The sequence below is a fragment of the Akebia trifoliata genome, chromosome 6, assembly GCF_017979445.1.
Source record: "Akebia trifoliata isolate Shusen 1 chromosome 6, ASM1797944v1, whole genome shotgun sequence".
In the NCBI taxonomy this organism is placed as follows: domain Eukaryota; kingdom Viridiplantae; phylum Streptophyta; class Magnoliopsida; order Ranunculales; family Lardizabalaceae; genus Akebia; species Akebia trifoliata.
Window position 1 is genome coordinate 2654446 of NC_141380.1, and position 12560 is coordinate 2667005.

The 12560-nt window shown below is 38.1% G+C and overlaps 2 protein-coding genes across 2 annotated transcripts; one reads left to right on the forward strand and one right to left on the reverse strand.

Moving 5' to 3' along the window:
• Window positions 1-66: 66 nt before the first annotated feature.
• LOC147399573 (pentatricopeptide repeat-containing protein At1g20230-like) lies at window positions 67-2958 on the forward strand. The gene has a single exon (XM_086446539.1). It carries the CDS (start codon window positions 67-69, stop codon window positions 2956-2958), a length of 2892 nt encoding a protein of 963 aa, XP_086302665.1.
• A 1060-nt stretch (window positions 2959-4018) lies between these two features.
• LOC147399574 (RING/U-box superfamily protein) lies at window positions 4019-9646 on the reverse strand. The gene is given in 5 exon segments (XM_086444985.1): window positions 4019-4630; window positions 4633-5282; window positions 6245-6303; window positions 7435-7741; window positions 9514-9646. Coding segments are annotated over 4 exon segments (1545 nt in total). The 5' UTR covers window positions 7687-7741; window positions 9514-9646; the 3' UTR covers window positions 4019-4046.
• Between the last annotated feature and the right edge of the window lie 2914 nt (window positions 9647-12560).

A 12560-nucleotide genomic window follows, 5' to 3' on the forward strand; every position in this document is an offset into this window, starting at 1 on the left:
AGTTTCTCTTTCAAATTTACCATTTTACCCTTCTCATGCTCATTAGTCATAATCCCTCCAGCACATATGTTAAGGTTTTTGAGGTCTTCACACAGGACCTTCTGTTCATGGCATCTTCAACAATCTGTCGCAGAAAAGCTCTCTCAGATTTCCATGGAAGGCAGAATCAACGAAGTAATCCTAACTCTCCGCCACCCCTCAAATCCCACATACCTCCAATTAACCTCACAGACATACCTTCCCCTCATCCGATCTTGCATCAAATTCAAAGCCTTTTCCCAAGGCAGAGAGATACATAACCACATTATCGAGAGTGGGATCGAACTCGATATAATCCTACAGAACAATTTAATGATGATGTATTCTAAATGTGGGGATCTTGACCTCACGCGAAAACTATTCGACGAAATGACTGAGAGAAATTTGTTTTCTTGGACGGCAATAATTGGGGCTTATTCTAACAATGGTGATGCTTTCAAAGCATTTGAATTTTATGAAAAAATGATTTTGGCGGGAATTAGAGCCGATAATTTCCTTTACCCTCTTGTTTTGAAGTCCTGTGCAAGGATGAAATCCTCAAAAAGAGGGAAACGGGTGCATGCCGATGTTATAAAAAATGGGTTTCAATGGGATTTGGTCGTAATGAATTCTCTTATAGACATGTATGCGAAATGTGAGAGTTTGAGTGATGCGGAAAGAGCTTTTGATGAAACTGCTATTAGAGATATATTTACATGGACTACGATGCTCGTGGGGTATGTGCAAATGGGTTATTGTGTAGAAGCATTGGAACTCTTCAAAAAAATGATGTGTTCAGAGATTAGACCTCGCTCTGCTACTTTTGCGGGAATTTTGCCTGTTTTTTCTAATATGGGTTGTTTGAAACTTGCAAAACAGATTCATGGTTTGGCCAATGCAAGTGGGTGTGATTACGAGAAATTTCTTGGGACTGCCCTTGTTGATATGTATGCAAATTGTGGGGGTTTAGGGTATAGTCGGCTCATCTTCGATAGAATGAAAGAGAGGGATATTGTGTGTTGGAATACAATGATCAAGAGTTGTGCTCAGATGGAGCTGTTTGACGAGGCGGTTGAGTTGTTAAAAAGGATGCACAAAGATGGAATAAGTCCAAATAAAGCAACTTGGGATTGCATTATACCACATTATCTCCAAAGCGGAATGCCCATTCGAGGTGTTCTTGACCTGATTAATCAATTGGAACAAATGGGTGTAACAACGAATTTGGTACCCTTAACACTATTAGATCAGATGTGTGAACATATAGCTGACATCCAACAAATAAAGGAGCTTCATTGGTACTTTAGCAGAGATGGGTCTATAATGAGCAGCGTTACGGCTTCTAGCCTTATTCGTATGTACTCAAAATTTGCAGATATTGAATCTGCTCAAGAAATTTTTGATTCCATACATGCAAAAGATTTGGATTGTTGGAATTCTATGATTGGATGCTATGCTACCAATGGGTACACTACCAAGGCATTGGAATTTTTCGATTTGATGAGAAAGGCGGGTGTAGAACCAAATTTACTCACCTGGAATACTTTGATGGCTGGATTTGTTGATGTCGGTGATTTTGATGCCGCTTTGGAGACGTTTAGTAAAATAAAGTGGACAAAGGGAAAACTAAATCCCACAAGTTTCGATATAATCCTTCCAGTGATCGGAAGTATTACTTGTTCGATGACAGGAAAGCAATTACATGGGATGTTTATCAGAAATAATTTTGAGTTGAGCAGATTTGTGTGCACCTCCTTCGTAAACATGTACAGCAATTGTGGAGACGTAGCTTATGCCATTAAGCTCTTCAAATCGATGGATGATAAGGATTTGGTGTCATGGAATGCGATCATCTCAGGTCTTGCAAAGAACGGGTTTCTCAATGAGGCTTCTAGAACCTTCCATGAAATGAAAATGGCAGGCGTGGAAGGCAACATAATCACTTGGACTACAATGGTTTCAGGTTTTGCACGGAACGGGCAAGTCAACGAAAGTCTAAAGCTTTTTCGTGAACTTCAAATGGATGGACTGAGACCCAATTCTATAACCCTTGCTTGCATCTTACCTGCTTGTGCACAGTCGGCCACCTTATCGCATGGAAAAACCATTCATGGGTACATCATAAGAAGTGGGTTTGGCTATGATGACTTACTCATCATGAATGCCCTCATAGACATGTTCATTAAATGCGGATGCATGGAGTATGCAGAGCGTGTGTTTAGGAGACTTCCTCAAAGAGACATTGTTTCATGGAACAGTATGATTCAAGGATTTGCGATTCATGGGAAGGCCAAAGACGCACTTGTGGTCTTTGATCAGATGTTGACAAATGGCGTGGGCCCTGATTGTGTCACTTTCATAGGCGTTCTTAATGCGTGTAGTCATGCTGGGTTGATTGATGAAGGATGGAAACAGTTCAATAGTATGGAGTCAAAGTACGGGATTATTCCAAGTGGAAAGCACTACGCTTGCATGGTCGATATCTTGGGGCGTGGTGGACATTTCGAGGATGTTAGAAATTTTATTATTCAGATGCCGCTGCAACCCACCGCAAGCCTTTGTGGTGCACTTCTTGCGGCATGCAAGATGCATGGAAATGTGGAGATGGCCGAGTATGCGGCAAGCAATCTTATAGAACTACAGCCCGAGAACCCTGGGAACTATGTGGTATTGTCGAATATCTATGCTAATGCTGGGAGATGGAATGATGTTGATCGGGTAAGAAAGATGATGATTAATCTTGGAGTCAAGAAGTTGCCTGGAGGTAGTTGGATCGAGATTGGAAACTGTGTTCGTGCTTTTATGGTTGAGAATTTGGCTATTGGGGATATGAAAGAGGATATAAGTAGAACATTACTGAATTTGTCTGGTTGGATGATCGAAGAAGGGTATGTGCCCGAGACAAACATAACGAGTTTTCAAGATGTGGTAGAAAATTAATCAGTTACTATGTGAAGTAGAAGGAAATGCAGAAGTGGGAAGAGAAAATTATTCAAATTCATTATTCTTCAACAGAGCTATGTATTAACATTATTCTTTCTGATATTATAATGAGAATTTAAACTACAAATATGTAGTTTAAAATTCAGATAGAACTTCAATTGTGCAATCTTGCATGCAGTGCTAAACAAGTAGGCATTGGGCAATGGAAATTGGTATTAACATTAATTGACTGGTAAGAATTCCCCCAAATGCAGAACTGATAAAAATTGTAGATTTGCCGAAGATTTGCTTTCAACTCCAATAGTGGCATAGTTCAAGAGTTTATAGGAGACCAAGGGCCTGTGTGGATACACCTCTCCGTGCAAGAGCAAAAGCTCAATCACTCCCCGCAAAAGCAAAAAACCTCTCCGCGGAAGAGCAGCTCTTTGAAGCTTCTCCACAAAGAGCAAAAAACCTCTCCCCGCAGGAGCAAAAACCTCTCCACGCCAAAGCAAAAATCTACCCAAACGTTTGCTAGCTCCCCGTAAGAGCAGAAGTCGTCAAGAAGCTCTATTCAAACGCAGTGCAAAGATCCTCCAAAGAAGCTTTGGATGCATCCCTTATAGTTGATTTAATGGCAAATGATGCTCAATTACAGACCCCTAACAGAACTAGAGAGGACAAACCCAGATTTGTGGAGGACAAAAGTGAAGGATAAGCGTTCTTGCTTTTGAGACCCGGACTTAATAGATTCATCTCTGAGACGGAACTATCATATATTGAAAAACTACGGATGTTGGTGAGCTCCTTCTCTATGTCACTAGTAATAGAAAAAATATCATTATCTTCTCAAATCCTTATTATCCAAAATTTTTGGGGACGTTGTAGCCCAATACCAGACCAATCAAAAAAGCCACGCAGATTGCAAAACTAAAACCAAGGTAGAAAGCACAATGAAGGCTTTCAAGAAGGAAAAAAAAAATACATGTTTGTCAACGATATTCAACAAAATGCAACCCAAACACATTATAGGAGGAGAACATGTCAAAGCAACAAACAAGAAGGCTTGTTACAACAATTTAAAAAAAAAAGGTTGCACACTTACTCTAGTCCTGGCCACCTCCGAACCCATCATGCTTTTCATTTTGCCAACCATAGCCCTGTCCCTCCCTAACTGTATCTCCAGAATGTGAGAAGTTACTCCGTTTAAGCTGTGCAAGATGAGGCGGAGGTGGTGGAGGTGGTGGTGGGAGTGGCAGTGGAGCCAAGACACCCTTTCCATCCTTGTGATCTGAAGCACTACCACCCTGCATAGGTTCTAAACCCTTACCCCCCACAGGAGGCATAGTTGGGGGATTTAGAGGTAAACCTCCGTGCGCTCGTCCATAATCACCTTGGAAGAATGTAGCTCTCCCTTGAGAATCTGACATGTTTGTGTAACCTTCTGAAATTCCTTGACCTGATATTTGTTCAAAAGGCATACCAGGAGGCGGCCCCATATTCCAAGGCCGAGGATAATTGTCTGGGAAAATCATAACCCCAGACGGAGTTGGTGGGAAACCCAATAATGAACTTTGTTCGGATCCACTTTCTGATGCCAAATCCGGTCTTGCCGTCTCATAATGAGCATTGTAGAACGGTTGAGATCCTTCGGTGGGAAGAGGAGGATAGTTAAATGAGGAGCCATCCCCTGGTTCGTATTAACTGGCACAACAAAATTAGGTGGTTGATGGGATTGCAAGGGAGGGTAGTCGGGGAATGGAGGGTCGGATAGGATTCCTTGCTGTTTATCTGGAAACTGGTCAGAGTCTCGACGATGAGGTGGGCCAGCCTGCATGTCAAAGCTGTGTTGGTGATGGAAACGGTTGTAGGGCCCTGGCCTGTCAAAGACTTGGGGTGGGGGGTTGTCTGGTTGTACGTCCGATGGATGGTTTTGGTTTCGAGCATAAAATGGTGGTGGCTTCGACTGTAGAATGGGAGGTCTGGGTGGTGGCTGTTCTCTGGGTTGCTGGCGACGAGCTTTGTCATCGAGATCGTGGGGCTGAGAATTTGAACTCGGTGAGAAACCGGTCCTTGGCTGAACACGGGGGGTGGATGAATCTGTGGGGATAGATTGTTTGGGATGAGGATCAGTGGATGAGGGCCTTGTCACATTGAAAGCATCCGACTCGTTGACATCTTCTCTCTCTGTATTGGGTTGAAGAAGGTCGGCATGGCTCTCGTGAATATGAGACTCGAATTCAGACCTTTTTAAGAAGGACTTGAGACAGTGTGGGGCCGCACAGATGAATATCCCCTCCATCATTTTGATTGTCTGAATCTTCTGAATGCGCTCATCGCATCTGTATCGGATAAAACATAAGGAAAAGGCTTAGCTGATCTATTTGATCACTTTCTCATGCACAAAATTTTAGATGTTAGGCAACGAGGCAATAAACTACTAATAGTAAACTTCTCAGATATCAATAGAACAATATCCGTCATTGTTTAAAGTAGTTTCAGAGGTTCCAGGGGGTTTCAGTAACCACCAGACGAAAAAAAAAAGTAACTGTGGTGGAAAGCCAGTCTTTCAAACAAAATTTGACTTGTTTATTTTACGACGCACTTCTCTGGAATATGCCTCAAAGTCATTATAGAGACCATTCCAAACACACCCTAAATTCTAACAATATAATAAAAAAAACCATCAGGTTAGGCTAGTCAGTGTCGTGGTTGTTCAAGTTATGCTGTGTGGGTTAAAAAGTTCAATTAGTCTGAACAATAGGTCCGAGAATCAGCTTAAAAAGCAATATAACATTTCCACAAATTCAATACATTTTTCCATATAGTTTGGATGTATGACACATTCCATAACTATAGCATGTGTGCAGAAAGGAATGCCGTCATGCAAAACTACATAATTGTTTGTCCATATTAAACAGCATTAGTTGACCATCCAACACTAATCCCACTTAAGAAATGACAAATGAGTAACTTTGTGCCAGAAAACAAATGATAGAGAAAAACAATTTTGTAACAAAGCGAACCTGGAATCTCCCAAATGACCAAAACTAATCCTGAATTACCTCCAAAAACTCTGGACCATAGGCATGTCTATTAGAAGCCAGTTAAATGCATAACTGAATAGAGTGCATAGAAAATACTGGCAAAAAGCACAATTTCGAATGAAACTTATTTTGATATTCATAAGGAATTTAACTCTTATTAAGTCAAGGCTTTCATCTTTAGCAAGCTTAATGTGAAGCATAATCCAATAACCAAAAGAAAAGTTTGCACTTCAAGTGAAGTTCACAAATACACTTACAGATAGCAGCTAGAATCGCTCCTAGCACAGTCCAGACAAAAGGCATGCTCACAAGGGCTCTGCAAGTACGCAAATTTGTCAATTACATAGAAAAATTCAACGTAAATGTTAATCTTCATAATAGATACGCCCATGGTTTAAAAAGAAAATGTTCTAGAACGGTAAATAATGGCTGTTAATGGTAATGCCAGAACCTATTCCACTTTCCGGAAAATAATATTGCTCTGCTATTGTGTAATTTAGCAGATGTCATTCAGGCCAACGTGGCAGACCACATGGCCCAAATGAGGACCTTGGTCCAGGCTCTACATAGTCAACAAAAACAAAAACAAAAAGACAAGGTGAAAAAAATAAAAAGGTATACCTAAGATGACACGATTGGTGCATTGAAAAATAAATATTCATAGATATCCCCACTTAGGTACTAGGAAACTAGGGAACACGAAATGACCAAGTTAGTGAGAAGATGTGCGTGTCCAAAGAAATCAACATAACATAAGGAAAAAATTACTTGCACAATAAACACATATTGATCAGAAACCACAGATGGTCAAAAAAACATTACTTACAACTATGGAATCCATTTCACTGGCTCAGTCCAGTAACATGGAACTTGCAGACACTGATACATTTATGTGTTACATGATCGATAGAAATATCTGAATTGCAACATCCCATACTAAAATGACAAGTAGACATAGATTGTAAATATGAAGAGAGAAAAAATCGGGTATTAACTTGGAGTCATCTGAGAGTTGGGAGTTTAGTTAGTGTTTAATCCAGACTGTAAGTTTAGTCTTTTCAAGAAAGAATGCACGAGGCTTTCATTGGAATAGAAATCCATTTTTTTTAACCTTTTGATCTTTTCATTTTTGGTTTTGATCAGCAAGTGAAAGAAAAACTGAATCAACAATAGCAAGTAAACCCATGTTGTGAACATTCAGTCATATACTTATCCATCCAAAAAACAATGTTGTCTTTATCAGAAATTCCTGAGAAAAAAAAGGAACCCCTTTTCATTTCTTTCTCTATGTCCTTTTATGTAAAGAAGAAATGAAGTTTCTGATGAGAGCGGGATTTGAATCAACACAAGTTCAGTTCAGAACCATAATCTCAAAAAGAACAATATTATAAAGAATGTAATATTCAAAGCAAGTGACAAGAAATATAAAGTTTGAATTAGTACGTACCAAACGCCCATAGATAGCAATGGGAAAATCACAGCGGACGCAGAAGTGGACTCGCTCACCAAGATGGCGACGGGACCTGCGGCCAACAGTCTTGACAAGGGAAGCGGTGCTTGTGGTGCCAATGCTCTTGGCAACAGGGAGATCAGCAAGAATGAGGTGGTCAGGGCATGCCACTGTAACAGTTTCCACTGGCAAGGATTTTGCTCCTCCAGCACCTTCTGAAGATGAACCCTTGTTCAAACGGATAAGCATCTTCTCTCACTACCCCCTTTGTTTTCTTCTCTGTAATAACGTTTCAGTCTTCGAGCTGCAGAAACAAAGATGGGATTAAGAAGATTTTTTATTCTGGAGACGAAAGGAAGGGGAGAGGAAAAAAAGATGATAAAGAAACAAATAAAATTATACATACACGTATAGAAGATAATGAAAATTGGTCCACATGTAACAATTAGAAGGTGCCATAGGGGTGTGGAGTATTGATCCCATGACCTAGGTTGAAATCTCGTTGAACCCACATTCATGTTGACTACTAACAACCTTGATTGCCTAGCAAAAAACAAAACCTACCTAACAACTCGTAGATTGAATTTTTTATCAAAATAGCACTTTTCATTGGTACCAGTAGATTCTTTTTGAAGGCATAAATTCATTTTTAGGTCACTGAAAGTAGTAAAAAAATATTACCCAAAACTCGCAAATAATCAACCAAGCATATTCAATGTAAAGAAGAAAGAAGTGATGCAATCCAAACACAGATCTACTATCTCCTGACACTGGTCCAACCAAAAAACCGATATTCAAGAATCAACAATTTCATTCAAAATCCAGCGGAATTTTGAATTGACTGAGATGAATATTCCCAAGAATTAAAGGCTAAAACCTATCATTCATAAGAGAGTACTAGCAAATATTTTCTTCAATTAATTCAGACAGAACATTGGTAAGAAATTATTAGCCCATTATCAATAAGACAAATAACCCATGAAAAGATTTCAAAGATCAAAAACCTAAGTCGGATCCCTTTGTAAATAGTTAAAAAAATTGAATTCACGCTGCTCATGCAACACAGAGATAACTAGGTCTACATGAATGTTAGTCAAAATGAATCCATCTAAGAATGTATCTTGAAATTCCTTGTAAGAATTGAAGAGGGTGTTGCTTCAAGAATCACAGAGAATGCCCGATATATAAATTCAAGTAAACCCATCCAAGTATGTAAAGGCACCCACACATAAATCACTGAGGCACGTAGAAGCTCTCAACATACGTATTCATAAACAAAAGGATTATACAAATCAGTAGGAATTCAATCCTAAAAACAAGTCAGAAAGCACATGGATTCATGTCCTATCAATAAACCAACTGCAACGAGTTGGTAAAATTAACTATATAATAAAAAACATAATGAGAAAATTTCTCATTCCGAAAACAAAATCAAAATAAGTACAGATAGGCTTAAAACGTGGTTTAGTTTAAAAAAATGTGAGCCTTATCCTATTCTAATGCATTGGGTTGTTTCCAAATCTCTTTTTGATGTAATCAGACATGCCTCGAGCATCATATAAACAAACAAAAGAATTCGAAACCAAATTTCTTACCTACAATTTCGGAGAAACAAAGACTAAAATTGATCCTAAAACCGGGAGAATTTTAACGTTAATCCACATATTCTCATAATTACTATAATTATATAAATTTTCAATGACTAAATCCTGATTTATAAGAAAACAAACAACTTAATATCGCCATGATTGGGAAAAAAAATCTAAACTTAATTCCCAGCTATAAAAAAAAGGGGAGGCCAATAAATCCTTAAAACCCCTAGAAAATCCCTCAAAAACATTCGAGTAATTAAGATGAATAAAAAAGCATACCATATTGCACAAATACAGTAGAAACCCTAACTCAAAAACGGACAAACTGGAAATACAATCGAAAGTACACCATGTGGAACGAATGAATAAATTAAAACTCAGATCTGTGAGAAAAAATAAAGCAAACTAAACAGATCAAAAAATATATAATAAAAAGTAAAATTACTACGAAAATAACGAGTTCTTGAGAGATTTTAAAGCTTACCAATGATGTGGTTTTCTCGCGCGCAAGAGAGAGGAAGAGATGTCACTATTTGGGTACACCATGTCACTACTTCTAGTATTTAGAAGGGTAATTTGGGTATACCGCCTCGGGTATTGGTGTATAACTGTTACTTCTCAAATTGATCGCAACCCCCGCGTACAATGTCCTATTGAAAATGACCAAAATACCCTAACTATTTTTCCCTTAAATCCATCGTCTTGAACTTCTTTTAAGTGTCCATGGATAGTGTGAGGGTAATTCTCAGAGCCATTGACATGTGACATTTTGAGGAATATTTTCGACCCACCGAATTATGCAAATAATGTATCGAGCTTAAGCATAGGTCGAATCATGTAGAACTGACATGACAGGCATGGTAGCACTGCAATTGACAAGATAGATGTGACAATTCGTAGCCTGACAGATCGATTGCAACTGTCACAAACCTTATAGGGCAGTTGTAGCAATTCCTTCAACTATCAGGTTAGAGAGCAATTAAACAACTTTGAGAGAAATCATAGAAAATATTTGGGGAAACCTAAAAATCAAGATCCATATAATATATCAGGCTGCAATTCATGTCAAAGGTTAGGAAAATTCTTCTCTGAGAACTCTTTATTAGTTCGGTACTAATTCTAACTTGATCGTCGGAGTGGCTTTGTATCAAACTGCCTACTGAGCTAAAAGCTTACAAGTGAGATCTCGAGGTAGAACAAAAAAATGCATCTACAAATAGTTATTCATTCGGATACAGCTATATCCAAATCCGAAATCTCCCTCACCTCTCTTCTCATTTGCCCCCACACCTTCACACCTTCACCTCCCTCTAATCCCCCCCCTTCCCCTTCCCCTTCCCCTTCCCCTTCCCCCCTTCAATTTTTTTGTTAATAACATTATCTCTTGACCTGGCCTTCTCATATACTAATTGGAAATGACTTAAATATCATTTTCTTCAACTTCTAACAAAAAACTTCTGAATTTCTCCTTAAAACCATTCATCTTCAAGTTCTTCAACTATACAACTAACCATAGTTTGCCCTTACTACAAGAAAATCATGGCTCTACCCCTATTGCTTGGCATCTAAAATAAGAATGATGAAAAAAAATCAAGGATTTTTTGGGGAATAGTTGAAGGTGAGTGTATTTTGGATAATTTTCCTTTGTGAGTCTCACGCAAAATACATCAATCAATGAAACACTTAGTTGTTCATGTGTTGTGCATGCAATCCCTTTTATATTAGCTCAAGGAAGTTATTTTTTCAAATACCTATATAATAAAACACTATGCTTGTCTTTCTCCAAAGTTTATCCCTTGTAAAGAACGGTTCAGATTCAATCTTATACGCAATGAAAATATTTCAACTTTATTCCATTTTCTCTCCTTCCTTTTCAAGAATACCGGTCCCTTCAATTTCATTATCTCTTATCTTCGTCCCCTGTTTCAATAATACATCTTTAACTTTATACCATTTTTCAATAATACCCATATAATTGTGTTGTCTTCCCTCTTTTACCCCCTTAACCCCAAAGAGGATGACCATATTGTAGGAACGGGTAAGTTATAGTATAATAATATACTAACACTATAACATTCGCATCAAGTATAAGTGTCTAGTTGGCAACAATCGATCTCTTGTTTTAGTTCGAAGTAAATCACTTAGACAACCTCTTCTTATGGTATCACATGACTCAATAATCACTAAATATCGTTGTGGAAAGTAGAAGATGGTACATCGGCATAAATGACTTTTTTGGGGGCATTATTTCTAGCACCACCCCTGTCTAAACACACTGCTCATTTTCACGTTAGTGGCATGTGAAATAGGTATTAGGGGCTGCATTTCACGTCTATTCTCTCCTAACATGTCATCTGACAAGATCTTCAAAAGGCTTCTAACAAAGAAGTTTTGAAACATGTGTTGTCTAGTATCAATGTATTGTAATAAGTCACCTGACATGTCTCAAAAGACTCATAACAAGGATTATTTCAACACAACACATCACAACACAGCACAAAACATAGAGTGAGCATTTCGGCCATGTCTGTGTTGGGTGGAGAGGTGGGAGTGTGGCCCGGTATGCAATATGGCCTCAATAAAGGCGGATTGGCCCCTGGATAGTCACACTCAGATAATCTCGAGATTGGATATTAAGTCGTGCTGGAGTGACCTCAAGATTGTACCTCATATCTCGCTTTCCTTACCTAGAAACGTGCAGGAACCATAGAAGCTTTTTCACTCGTATCTTAATAAAAATTATCTATGGTTTCTACGCACTTCCACGTCAGAAAAGTGAGATATGAGGTGCAATCTTGAGGTCACTTCAGCATTAATCTTGGATATTATACATACCACGTGGTATCTGCTTCAACTAGGGAGCATAGTTTTAAAACATGAGCGAGCCATCTTAGACTTAAAAGGTCTCCAAATAAAATGTCCACTGTGAATAGAATTTATTCAATGGCTCACTAAAACTGGTTCAATTCAGTCAAAAATTTGATGACATTACTCAAATTGTTATTATAACTTCTAATCAATTCGTCTATGGTTTTACCATCTTTTTTATTTATTTTTTATAATAAATTTATTATTGTAAGTTATCATTGGTGACATTCTTGGATTTTTAAAATCTTCATTAAGATCTGATTGGCAATGTATGTTGAATTACATTTGTGAATTATTATTCGTTTAGGATATTCTTGTGTTTTCTATGCCTTACTTTTAAATTTGTTTTGATCTTTGAATTTTCAGGGTTATTCTTCTTCTTTTAAATATTGATTTGTAATACAATAGTTTTTTGTTATAACCTGTATTTGATAAATTTATTAGGACGAATTCCGTTGATTCAAGAAATAACACACACTTAGGAATTATGATCGAGATGAGTATCATCAGGATATATGTTACTAGGATATGCATAAAATCCCAACCGTTCCATGTTGTGCTTACATTGGTTAGGACCAAAATTTATTGTACTATAATTTTCTATTATACTTTGGGGTCTAATAGGATTAGTTTTAGGGCTTAAACTGGGTTTAGACAAGGTAT

What these genes read in the sequence shown, in the direction of transcription:
- LOC147399573 (XM_086446539.1), top strand. Translation starts at nt 67, where the DNA reads ATGTTAAGGTTTTTGAGGTCTTCACACAGGACCTTCTGTTCATGGCAT.